This window comes from Sminthopsis crassicaudata, chromosome X (genome assembly GCF_048593235.1).
Source record: "Sminthopsis crassicaudata isolate SCR6 chromosome X, ASM4859323v1, whole genome shotgun sequence".
Classification (NCBI taxonomy): Eukaryota; Metazoa; Chordata; class Mammalia; order Dasyuromorphia; family Dasyuridae; genus Sminthopsis; species Sminthopsis crassicaudata.
Genome location: NC_133623.1, coordinates 1815049 through 1827814, shown reverse-complemented (window position 1 = coordinate 1827814; position 12766 = coordinate 1815049). Strand labels below are relative to the sequence as shown.

Genomic DNA, 12766 nt, shown 5'->3' with positions numbered 1-12766 from the left:
GTAGGTTTGGGTACGGGCCCAGAAAGGTCAAGTCAGGCTAGTAGGAAAGGAAGAAAAGCTCAGACAAGGCTGGGGGAGGGCTTTGAGAGCAGCACAGCTGAAAGGGCCCTGCTGGAGGATTTTCTTCCCTTACACAGACGGACAGGGACACCCAGATGGACACAGACACACGGACGGACACTCCGAGGGGACACACACACATGGACGGACATTCGGAGGGGACACACAGATGGACACTGTATTATTTTTAAATGGAGATCTGATTGCTACCTCTTTTTTAACATCATCTACATTTCTCCCTGTCTCCCTCCCCCTCCCAGAAGGCCAAACATCATAACAAACCTTTTTGAAATGCAGCAGAAGCAATCCAAGTATGAAAAAAGCCTGATGGTACATGCAGTACTCCACGCATGGGGACCCTCATCGCTACATAGGAAGGAGGAGGACCCAGTCGGCTCCTCCTTTACCCATAAAGAAAGAGAAGGATCAAAGACGTGAGGTGCCTACTGTGTGCTGGGTATACAGACACGGGCAAAAAGCTTCCAGGACAGGGCTCAAGCCAGGAGGGCCCCATCTCAGTGCCAAGCAGCAGACTGGGAGCTCCAGGAGGGCAGGGCCCATGCCTTCACCCTCCTGAGTCCCCAGCGCCAGCCTGGAGGGGCGCTCGGCACACAGGAAACCCTTCGATCCATTCAGCGTTCCTTTATAAAAATGGTTTCCAGAACAGTCTGTCAGGACTAAGTGCCCACACAGCAGTGGGCGGAGGGCTGGGCTGCGTCTGCCCAATTCTGCTTTCTCACGGGGGTTTTCCCCAAACTCTCTCTGCACCTCCCCTTTTCTTACCACCTCATACAATTCTCTCCGGTCCATTTGAGAAGCAGCAGAGGTGAGCCCAGGGCAACCAAAGGATACGGCCGACAGAGCACTGGGCCTGGAGACAGGATGAGGTGAGTTCAAAACTGAACTCACACACTCTCTAGCTGTGTGACTCTGGGCAAGTCACTTCACCCTGTTTGCCTCGGTTTTCTCATCTGTCAAATGAGCCGGAGAAGGAAATGGCAAAGTACTCCGGTACCTCTGCCAAGGAGACCTCCAATGGACACAAGTGAAAATGACGCCAGCCACAAGAGGCGAGCCTGGTGCCTACCACACCGGCATCATACTCTTGGCTGCCATCATACCAAATCTGAGTGGGGCCAGGCTGCTATGTTTGCCCTCCTCGGACAGGAAAGAGCACATGTGTACAAAGAATCACACTGGGTCCCCATCAATCCGGAGCTGGAGGGGGCTCTGAAGGTCATCTGGTGACATTCTGTCATTTGTCAGAGGACTTGACTAAGGTCAAGCAGTTCAGGCCGAAGCAAGAGGAGACCTGGGCCGAACAGGCAGAGATTGGGCCAGTCTGTGCTTCTGGTGCCCTCCCTCCCTCAGATGGGGGTTCAGAACTGAGCCCTTTTCTTGCCTTTTTTTCAAGTGAAAGAGCTCAGAGAACACACGCTCTTGGGCTGGAGGCCAAGTTTGTGGCCATGAGAGTGGGGGCTGGGCCAGGCCCCAGGACTACGGTAGGGCACCAAAGTGCCAACAAGGACTCAGGCCAAGTCAAGATGCTGGAACTCCATGAGCGGGGTAATGTCCACAGAGGGGAAAGGTGAAATGCAAACAGCCCCCCCCCAGCCCAGCCCCACAAAGAAGTTCTTGCACGCCCGATCCTCGGCAAGGCCTAGGACACAGGCTTCCCAGCATCCTCCTCTGCAATGCCCAGCTAACCCCTCAGAATACCGAGGGCAGCTGAACACAAAAGCAGAAAAGGGCAAAGTCTGAAGCAGGATCCCAAGGCAAGAAGAAAAGGAGGTGGAGGAGGAAGAAAAAGAGGAAGAAAAGAAGGGAGAGAAAGAAGGGGAGGGGCAAGGAGAAGGGGAGGAGGAAAGGGGGAGGGAGAAGAGGAAGAGGTAGGGGAGGAGGAAAAGGGAGAAGAGGAGTGGGAGAGAGACAGTCAAAAATGGAGCAGCAGCTGAGGACCTTGGGAAACTCAAGACTGACTATGAGGGTGGTGAAGATAGGCCCAAAGAAGCAAGCTCCAGAGCCCTCATCCCCCATCTTCAAACAAGCACAGAAATAAAAGTGTTCGATCTGGTATCAAGAAGACAACAACATATCTAAACGGACAACCAAGAAGCTTGATCTGGATATTCCAGAGAAGCCCCCCACCCCCACCCCAAGGAGACAAAGCTTAGGAAGCCATCACCCAGTAGCCTTTGCAACATGTCATACAGCTCTGATGGGAAAGGAGAAATATAAACTCCACTGATTTTTTACCAGCTTCAAAAAGAATCTCCTGAAAGGAGAAAGGAGCCAGGGAGGGGGGTGCCATGGGAGTCACTAAGACAGAAGGTCTCAAATGTAAAAGGAAGCCAGATGATGATAGGCTCCCACAATGAGCTGAAGACAGAAGAAAAACAATCCTGAATCAAAAGGACGGCAAGTATTCCAAGGTGGAGAGATCTGGAGACAAAGGTCCTGGGTTCGAATGCTGGCTCTGTTATTTACTATTCAGATCACCCTGAAATAGTCTCATCTTTACAATGGATGGGGATCCATTGGCCTGGAGGTGGGGGGGTGTCTATGAGCCTAGGACCATGCTTATATGGAGCCTTCTAGTTCTAAATCTACTCACAAAGTCAGAAAGCTAATTCTGGAAGAGTCACATCACTCAAAAAAGAAATGTAACAAGAATCTCATCCTCCATTGGTACAACTTTTAAAATGGGAGTTAATCAGGGTGAGACAAATAGCAAAAACCACAGCCACCCATTCCCCAACAGAGAAGTAATCAAGAGACAGAAAGAAGCATTTCCCCCAAGAAGAGTTGCAAATGATTAACAACTAGGGAAAGGAGAGCAAATCAAAAAGAGGAAGAGAAATGCAAATCAAAAGGCCGGCAGGTTTGACCTCCCATCACAACCAACAAATTGGCAAAGATGACAAACCTTGGAGGCTGTGGGAAGAGGCTAACCCATAGCAGGTGAAGCTGGGAACTAACACAACCCCTTAAAAACCAGGGTTAGCAGCCTTTGACGCTAGAGCTCACTCTCTCCATTTTGACCAGCACTCTCTCTGGCCACCCCACATGCCTGGAACACTTTCCCTCCTTGACTCCACCTACTGAGCCTGGCTTCCTTTAAGTTCCAACTCAAATCCTTCCCCAAGCCCTCTTCAGTCCAGGGCCTTCCCTCTGCTAGTCTCCTTCCTATTATTCATTTCCTATTTATTCCGTACATCTGGCCTCGAATATGTCGCTTGGCTTATTGTTTCCCCATTAGACCGTGAGCTTCTCGAGGACAGTGACAGCCTTTTTGTCTTTCTTTGTATCCTCAGCACTTGGTACTGTCATGGGCATGCAGCAGGTGCTTAATAAATGTTTACAAATGGAAAGCAATTTGGAATTAGGCAAAATGTGATTCAAAATGTCCCCGCTCGTTTGACCCAGAGTCCTCTACTGGGATCATATCCCAAGGAGACTACTGGGAAGATGAAAGTCCCCAACAAGACCGAAATGTTTAAAGTGGTACTTTTTGCAATAGTGGAGAATTAAAAGCAAAATGCACACCCCCAGATCGGGCGATGGCTAAACAAATGGAGGCCCTGGGATGTTGTGGAATATTTCTGGGCTGTAATAAATGATGTGCATGGGGAGACTTACATTAACCGAAGCAGAGGGAAGGAAGCGGAGCCCAGAAAACAACCTACACAACAACTACAACTCTTTTTTTTTTTTTTAAGCATTTAGTTATTTATTGATTTGTGCCAGTATAAACTTTATTGAAAAGCCTATAAAGCAATGCTTTCCTCTACCAAATCAAATATTAATAGTATTTTTTTTAAAATAACAGATGATGAGATATTACACTCTTTTACCCTTATTATTCATCTTCCACAGAACTACTTGATTGATCTTGTTTTTAACTACTGAAACCAACCAGTTGTTAACTTTAGCTTATGAAGTAGAGTCTAAAATTCCTAACACGGTATTCAAGAGATCCTGTACTCTGACATCATCTTACCTGCCTAGAAGCATCCCACAATGTTTTCCTCTGCATACTCAGTACAGCAATAAGATTTATCCCAAAGTGAACTGGAATTCTTCATTATGGAGTGGATTTCTGCTACAACTACAACTCTTGATGGAAAGATCGCAAAACAATCCAAAGCCGACATTGTGATGTGACAAAGGACAAGCATGGCTCCAAGAAAAGAGGGGAGAAGTGGCCCTGCCCTGCTCCTCTGCAGAGGGGGGAAGTCCACAAGGGGGATGAACAGGTCTCAGACTTTGGGGATGTATCGATCAGTTGGGTGGATTTTTTGTCTTCTGGCTTTAAAACATACTATTTGTTATATGGAATGACTCTCTAGGAAGGGATGAGGGAGAGATCCTGGAGAACTCTCTGGTGATATAAAAAAAGACATCAATAAAACCTTATTTTTTAAAAAGCTGTTAAAATGGTAATAGGAATTCTTCCTTGGACTGGGTCTGGATTTGCGAAGCATTTTGTGACTGCTGTATACCTCCTATGGGAAGTCATCGTGATTCATGGTCCTGAGTAAAGGGAACATTGATTTCCTCAAGGGGATCCAAGGTCCCAGAAGATGTCCTACCAGAAGTGGCGATTGGACCAAAGAAGCCTCCTGAAAGGAAGGGCAAGGTCTCCACCAGTGGGCATATGTAAGGCATAAGGTGGGCCAAGAGAAGGAACTGGCCAACTCAAATATGGGAAGATGGGAGAGGAATTGGCAAGCAGCCCTCCAAGGAAGAAGGGAGAGCTCAGCGGGTGAAATCTGGCTGTAAGAGCAGACTCACCCACACTGGGGAGAATCTTAAACGCAGGCAAAGGAATGGATCTTTTCGGTTATGTCCAATAAAGAGCCAACATGGTCCCATTTAAACAAGTGAGGAAACAAGTGAGGCTGTGACATTCAGAGAATAAGTTGGGGCCACATGCAGAATATTCAGAGCAAGTAGGTTTTAAGGTGATGAGAATATGAGAAGCCAAATCAAGAGAAAGTCCAGAGGTAGGTAGGAGCAAAAGAATACTGAGTGGGGAGAGGGAGAGATTTGAAAGCAAGAAGACTCGGGAGTTCTGAGCCTGGATAGCCAAGGAGAGGGGCAGCTGCTGCTGATCACTGCGGGAGCACAGTGTTAGGAAGAAGGCCAGGTTTGGAGATGAAGAGGGCCTGGCACGAAGACTCGGACCTAGGGGCCATTTGAGAAGTTCTGCCCAGTTGCCCCAGAAAAGGCAAGAACAGAGCAAAGAAAAGAAGGTGATGTGGCCGGCCATCCAGCCTGGGTCAGCAATTCTAGAGAGAGGATCCAAGCTGGACCATAGGAAGAGATGAAATTGCTAGGGAAGAATGGAGAGGGGAGACTAGAACTAGACACCCTAGGATCTGGTGGGAGATGACCCAGCAAAGAATACCAAAAACCTAAAAGATACATGCAGGAGGATGGGTGGATGTCACTGCAGAGGTCAGGAGGAGGAGAGAAAAGGTGTTGGATTTGGCAGCTAAGAGTGCACAGGTTCAGGTTAGTGGTTCTAACTCTGGAAGGAAGGGGGGATTGTGGATGAAGAAATAGGAGCAGCAGGGGCAGCTAGGTGGCTCAGTGGATAGAGTACCAGCCCTGAATTCAGGAAGACCTGAGTTCAAATCTGGTCTCAGATACTTAACACATCCTAGCTGTGTGACCCTGGGCAAGTCATTTAACCCCAACTGCCTCAGAAAAAAAAGAAAGAAATAAAATAAATAGGAGCAGTAGGAGCAAATCAACACATACCCCCCCTTTCTAGACCTTTAGCAACAAATGGCCCACGAGAAGGGATGAGAGCTTAAGCCTGTATTGGGGAGACAGTGGGATGAAAAGTTAGAACTAAGGAGTGGAAATCTTCCCTGGTCTATCTGAAGGAGCCAGGAAAGTGAGAGAATGAAGATCAGAGTGAGAAGGATGGGATAATTAGTAGAGATGGGAGGGGAGGCTGAAGAAGAGAGTTCTGGAGCGCTAAGGCCCTGGGAGGAGCTGAGTGAGATGCTGACATAAAACACATTCAAAAGTGAATTCTTCCAGACTATCAGAGAAAAAGTTTATTACTTTCCCTTTATGACACAGATTCTTAAATACAGAAAATGATCACATGAGATGCAGATTTTTGTTAAAAAATAAATATAGCATTGATACCCAAATTGAGTATAGATAGAACTGAAAAAGAAAAGTACGGGCTAATATCATTAATAAAGAGATGACCTAGTTAGTCATAGCATTCATTCACTATCTAATGGCCCATTCGGCAATAAGGAGCTAAGCTGGGGACGTGATTGGGTATGCTTCTAGAATATCTGGGAGAAAATGAAGGAAGAACTTAATTGAGTTGAGGAAGGCAGCAGCAGATCAAAGATAACCATGGAGAAGTTCTGTATATCTTAGATCTCCACTCTTCTCTCTCCAGTCTGCTCAAATTCATATTCCTTTTGGCTTTCAATAATGTAAATAGCTCATATGTGGCACAATGGATATAGCACTGGATTTGGATCAGAAAGATTTATCTTCCTGATTTCAAATTCTGCCTCAGACACCCCCTAGTTGTGTGACCCTGGCCAAGTCACTGACTCCATTTGCCTGAGTTACCTTATCTGTCAAACAATCTAGAGAAGGAGTTTGGGAGAATTCTGGGAAGACGGCAGAGTGGGTTGGAATATTACAAGCTCCCCAGATTTCTCCACAAACAAAACAAAATAGCGCCCTGGGGAAAACATAGACCAGTGGAAAGCAAGTCAGAGACGGGGCAGAACAGGAGGCCTCCTGGGACAACCAGAGAAGATTCAAAGATCCCAGAACTCAGTTTTGGCCCAAGCGAAGTGTAAACACCTCCAGGCTAGTTCCTCTGTAACAGCAAACAGGAGCCCTAGGGATTGCCTCAAAGCCAACCACAAGATTTTCACTCCCAGACAAAACCAATTCAAATATGCTGGAGCTACCATTAGAGTCACACAAGACCTATTACTGGCTGCAATAAAAGACCACAAGTCTTGGAATATTATATCTGGACCATCAAAAGAATTAGAGCTGCAGCCAAAAATATATCCACAAAATTAAGTATAACATCGAATGAAAAAATGAACATTCAACGAACCATCAGATTTCTCCGGATTTTGTTGCAAACAAACCTGAATCAATAGAAAATCTGACTTATAAGAACCAACATCAAAGATTGATTTCAAAGGATTTAATAAGAATATACTATGTCTTACATGTAGAAACATAAACCGAATATCCAAGATCGTCATTCATGATCGGGTAGTCCAAGGAAAGATTCGGGGAGAGCTGAACATGACATGACTCCCCAAAGCAAAACCAGGTAGGAAAAGGTAAAAACAAGAATTATGCTATAAGAGTGAGGTATGAGAGTAAGAACTAACACAGATGAGGGAGAAGGGCTGCTAATTCTGAAATCCTACTCATATCAGGAATGGGTTAAAGTGGGAAAAATACATATAAATGCATGGGTGGGTGGGTATAGGTGGGTATATACCAAGAAGGGTATAGCCCCCTCCAAAATCTATAAACAAAAAAGAGAATGGAATAGGGAAGTTGGGGACATAGAGGGGTGTGGAGGTTAACTGGAGTGGGATAAGGTGATTAATAGGAGAGGGTAAAAAGGTGGGAAAGAAAAGATAAGGGAAGGATGGGGGGGGCGGAGAAGTTAAGTATAAGTTAACAAATTAACTGGTAAAAGTAAAAGAGTTAGCAGGGATAGCTTGGCAGCACAATGGATAGAGCACCAGCCCTGAAGTCAGGAAGCCCTGAGTTCAAATCTGGTCTCAGATACTTAACACATCCTAGCTGTGTGACCCTGGGCAAGTCACTGAATCCCAATTGCCTCAGAAAATAAATAAATAAACAAACGAATGAATGAATGAATGAACAAGCAAACAAACAAACAAATAAAGAGTTAGCAGGGACAGGAAACAAGACATATATACAAACACAATTATCAAGAGCAGAATTCATTTGGAAAAAAACAGTAGGGGCCAGTAATCACTGATCTCAGACAAAGTCAAAGTCAAAAAAGATTCAATCAAGAAAGAAATCTATCTTGTAAGTCAGACATATGAATATATATATATGTGTGTGTATATGTGCATATATATACAGATATATATGTGTCGAAGTATACATAAATATAGCAGTGCTTAATGGTAGCCTGCTTAAGGGAGGTGGGAGGGAGGACAGGGGAAGCACACAGCTGGGACCAAAACAAAAGGAAGCAAGAATGGACAGCTCTGAATACAATATTTTCTATTATTATAGACACTACCTTGAAACTGAAACTTATTGCTACATATTCTGCAGCCTCTTGTATGTTCTGCTCTGGGTGTAACAATGTTTTTCTTTGTCTTTTTTCTTTTTGAATTTTGTATTTCAGTTTTAGATACATTGAAATCAAATTAAGAGCCTAAGAAGGAAACAGTGAACCATCTCGGTATCTTTAGCAAGAAAATCCCAGAGTCATGAGGAGTCAGCCGTGACCGAAATGGCTGGACAATGCTGTGATTTTATGGAGAGAAGGAGGAGGATTTCTATATTTCACTAATTGAGGTGGGTTTGGGGGGAGATTTACGTTACAATCAGATGATCTGGGGAAACTATTTCAATTAGCCAAACTAAAGCTATTAATAGGTTACTGAAAGATCCCACCTCCACAGAGGTGCGCCAGGGGCCGTTGCTGACCACTGGTGACCGGAAGGGCAGAAAGGCCATATCAGAGGGACTCTGTCAGACAGAAGGGAACAGGTCCTCAGCAGCGGAAAAAGTGTTGAGGGAAGTGATCTCTGGGAGCTGAACAGCCAGCCCACTTGTACACCACTTTCCACTCTAAGCCCACACACCAAAAAGCAGAGACATCACTTTGCCGACAAAGATCGGTCCGGTCAAAGCTACGCTTTTTCCAGCAGCGGCGCAGGGCTGGGAGGGGTGGGTTGTAAGGCAAGCCGAGTGCCTCAGAACTGAGGCTTCTGCTCTGTGGTGCCATTGTGAGCCTCCTGGACAGCACGGAGGTCAACACGATCTGTACTGGGAGAACTGAATTCAGGCCATTCACTCACTACAAGGTCAAATACTAAAACTGAAACTTAGATACTCTGACCACACCACGAGGAGATGGGATTCGTCGGGGAAGATCCAGTTATTGGGAACGATTGGAGGCAAAAGGAAACAGCAGAGGACGAGCCGGACGGACGGTGTCACGGAAGCGACGAATACGAGCCTGGACAGACTCGGGAGCTAGTGAGGCTGGGGAGTCCATGGGCTCCCAATAGCAGGACACAACTGAAAAACAGCACATAGAGCAGCCTAAGTCCCACCCCTAAGGCAGCCCTGGCCTTGAGAGGCAGCGTGGGAGGAGAGGAATGGGATACTTCTCACATTTATGTCTGCTGCTCTAACTTATATCCAGCTGCAAAGTCTGACTAGATTTCTCCTCTGCTCAATAATGTTCACAGCAACCTGGCACCTGGAGGATCAAACCCAGCAAGGCCATCTAAAGTCCTTCACACTCTGCTTCCAATTTCTCTCCCAACTGATACCTTTCTCATGCCATGGGATCCACCCAAAGTGGCCTGTTCCTAGCCCCTCACAGACCATGACGCACTTTCCCCAAAGGCTGCCAGTCCCCTGCCCTCACTGCTACCTCTGCGATGGCCTAGCTCCTGTCCAGGGCTAGCACCCCTTCCTACGAGACCTTTGTGGGCATGAGGGCTAGATGCTCCTGGAGGCCAGAAATTCTTTCCGGTGAGCTGACCTTTGTACCCGGAACTTCCAGTGAACCCCAGGAGCTTCAGAAACCCTGTGTAAAGCAATTCCACTCGACTTGGGATGGAAACAGCCATCCACATCCAGAGAGAGAACTACAGAGACTAGACGGGGACCCGAGCAGAGTATCTGCACCTTGGTGTTGTGTGCTCCCTTGTTTTTCCCTTGTGTTTTGTCCCTTTTTGACCTGCTCTTTGCATGCAGCAACACAAATATGGAGCTTTGTTTAAAAGAACGCCCTGTGTCTGACCTATATTGCACTGCCTGCTGTCTCGGGGAGGGGGAAGGGGGAAACTGAGGAAGGAAAATTTGGACGGTGCAGTTTTACAGGACGGATGTTGAAGACTATCTTCACATGCATTTGGAAAACGAAAATCCTAGGTAAAAGCCCCGGTTGCCCTGGGCTGAACTGATCCGGCCACAGCTGGTACGGCCTGGCACTCGCCTGAGCCCGTGGGATGCCCCCCCCCTTACCTTGCCCTTTTTCCTTCTGTCTGGAGCACGGGTCCCAGCTCCCATTTAGCAGTCAGTGACGACGAAGCTCTTGGCTTTCCAAAACTCAGGCTCCCCTGGGCCACCTGCTCATGGGTCAACACATGCGCCTAAATGCCGAGGGACCCTTTGGCCCTTGGGCAGATGGAGGGCGAACGCCTGCTTCTAAAATGGCTCCCCTTGGATGATGGACCGAAAGGAGTCCCAGGAAGATCCTGGGGGCCAAAAAGCCTCAACCTGGGCTTCTACCTTCCAGGAACTGAAAACAGGCTGGAGCTCCCCAAGTGAATCACTTCACTGCTCGGAGCCTGGAAGCCTGCTGTGTCCCTGTTTGTGCCCCCCCCAACACACACACACACACACACACACACACACACACACACACACACACACACACACACACACACCCTTGCCTGTTGTTCCTTCCAGCCTGAGCCAGTAAGATGAGACTGTCCCAGCATGCTTCCCTGGAAAGACCAGGGAGTGGGGGGAGGCCCATCCCAAGCTACCCTGGGCCCAGCTCACTGAACAGAGCTCCAGCCTTCCATTAGGATGCTCGGGATGCTGCCATAGCCTTTCCTCATCAGGGCTCTGAGGGTGCCCAAATTGGCACCTGCCCCATATCCCTCTGATCCTCCTGAAAGGGAGGCTGCATTGGCAGCTGTTTTAGAGGTGAGTCCCAAGCTGAGCCTTGGAGAAGGAAGGCCACTGGCTTTGTTGAGCCACTGCGGGTCCCCTGACTCCCAAGACAGCAGCGGGGAGTAAGCATTTCTAGATATTGCCCACTCTGTGCCAGCCACTACGCCCCGAGCTTTGTGCAACTAGGAGCTGTTCTGATCTTCACTTTAACTGTGGAAGACAGGTGTTCTTATTATGTCCATTTTCCAGCCTGTCACACAGCCATAGCAAGTGTTCGAGGCTGAAAGTGAACTCAGGCCAGATCCAGGCCTCTATCCACCACAGCACCACCCGGCTGCCCCCAGTGCTCCTCACAACTACAACACCCTAAGCCTGGAAAGTCCTGAACTCTGGACTCTGATGAGGAAGAAGCCCAAGCGCCCTCTGGGCAGACTGGTGAAGTAGAACCCGGGCGGCGCCTGCCCACCACACCAAGACAGTTAAGCGGGGCCCCCCCTCTTTGTGTCCAAAATGCCAGCTAGCCCCTTGCCAAGACAGACCTGGCCCGCCACTGAGCCTGGGAGAGGGAGGGGACACAAAACCCGAGCGCCAGCCTAGCTCTACCACTGAGGTAACCTGGGCCTAGCACTGCCTCAGCGGGCCTTCCCGGAAGGTGCTAACCAGCAGGTACACTGGCCGATGAACTGTTCCCTCCCCCACCCACCCCCAAACCAGCACCAGGCTGACCACCCAGGGGCGCCGGGCCACTTCATCCTCACGGGCTCCCTTGGCCGGCCCCACCCCTGCGGCTCCCGGCTCCTACACCCAGCCCTATTGCCTGGAAAAGGGACCTTTCCCTCGACCACCTTCTCCTCCTCCTCCTCCTGGCCCTCCCCACTCCTCACCTCTCCGAGAAGTAGGCCGTGAGCACCCGCGGAGCAGCAGTCCCGGAGCGCCCATTCTGCCCCACCCTCCAGCTGGCCTGGGAGGGGCGGGGCCACCAGCCAGCTTCCCCCGGCCCCCGCTGACCCAGGCTAGACCCATAACCACCCCTGCCCAGGAGGACAGAGACGTAGTAGAGGAATGAAGAAGAGCAAGAGAAGGGGAGGAAGATGGAGGGAGGGGAAGAGGAAGGAGGGAAAAGGGGAAGGGAAGAAGAGAGAGAAAGGAGGGAAGGAGAGAGAGGAAAGGGGAAAGGACAGAGCAAGGGGGGGTGGAAGAAGAGAAAAGCGGAAGACAGGAAGAGGGCAGAAGGAAGGGAGGAGAGAACAGGAGGGAGGAAAGGGGAAGGAAGGGAAGAGGACAAAGCAAGAGGGAGAGAAGGGAAAAGAGAAGAAAGGAGAGATGTAGATAGAGAAGGAGGGAGAGGAGAGTGACACATGAACAGGAGATATGGAGAGAGGAAAGAGCAAGGGAAATGTAGAGAGAAGGAGGGAGGTGGAAAGAGAGAGAGGAAAGGGAGGAGAGAGACAGAGATGGAGAAGAGAGGCAGAGAAATGGAGAGAGATGGAAGAAGAGATGGAAAAAGGAGAGAGAGGAGAGATGGAGAGTAGTGAGACAGATATGGACAGAGGAAGAGACAGACTGGAGAAAGGAGAAAGATGGAGAGAGGAGGAGAGGAGAGAGAGAGAGGGAGAGAGGGAGAGAGGGAGAGAGAGATGGAGAGGAGAGAGAGAGAGAGGGAGAGAGGGAAAGAGGAGAGAGGGAGAGAGGGAGAGAGGGAGAAGGGAGAGAGGGAGAGAGGGAGAGAGGGAGAGAGGGAGAGAGGGAGAGAGGGAGGAGGAGAGAGAGAAAGAGGGAG

The 12766-nt window shown here is 48.7% G+C and overlaps 1 protein-coding gene across 7 annotated transcripts in view; it reads right to left on the bottom strand.

Annotated features, from left to right (window-relative positions):
* Positions 1 to 12766, bottom strand: part of LOC141549125 (Krueppel-like factor 8) — a 61758-nt gene that overhangs the window by 39206 nt on the left and 9786 nt on the right. Inside the window, exon 1 of one of the 7 annotated variants that reach the window (XM_074278475.1) lies at positions 11871 to 12580. The exons of 4 other annotated variants lie outside the window; for them this stretch is intronic. In XM_074278475.1, the coding sequence (XP_074134576.1) occupies positions 11871 to 12346 (476 nt within the window). In that variant the 5' untranslated portion in view covers positions 12347 to 12580. Of the gene's footprint in view, positions 1 to 10329; positions 10451 to 11870; positions 12581 to 12766 lie in introns of those variants that run through there. 2 more of the 7 variants (XM_074278474.1, XM_074278482.1) reach the window with 2 other exon arrangements.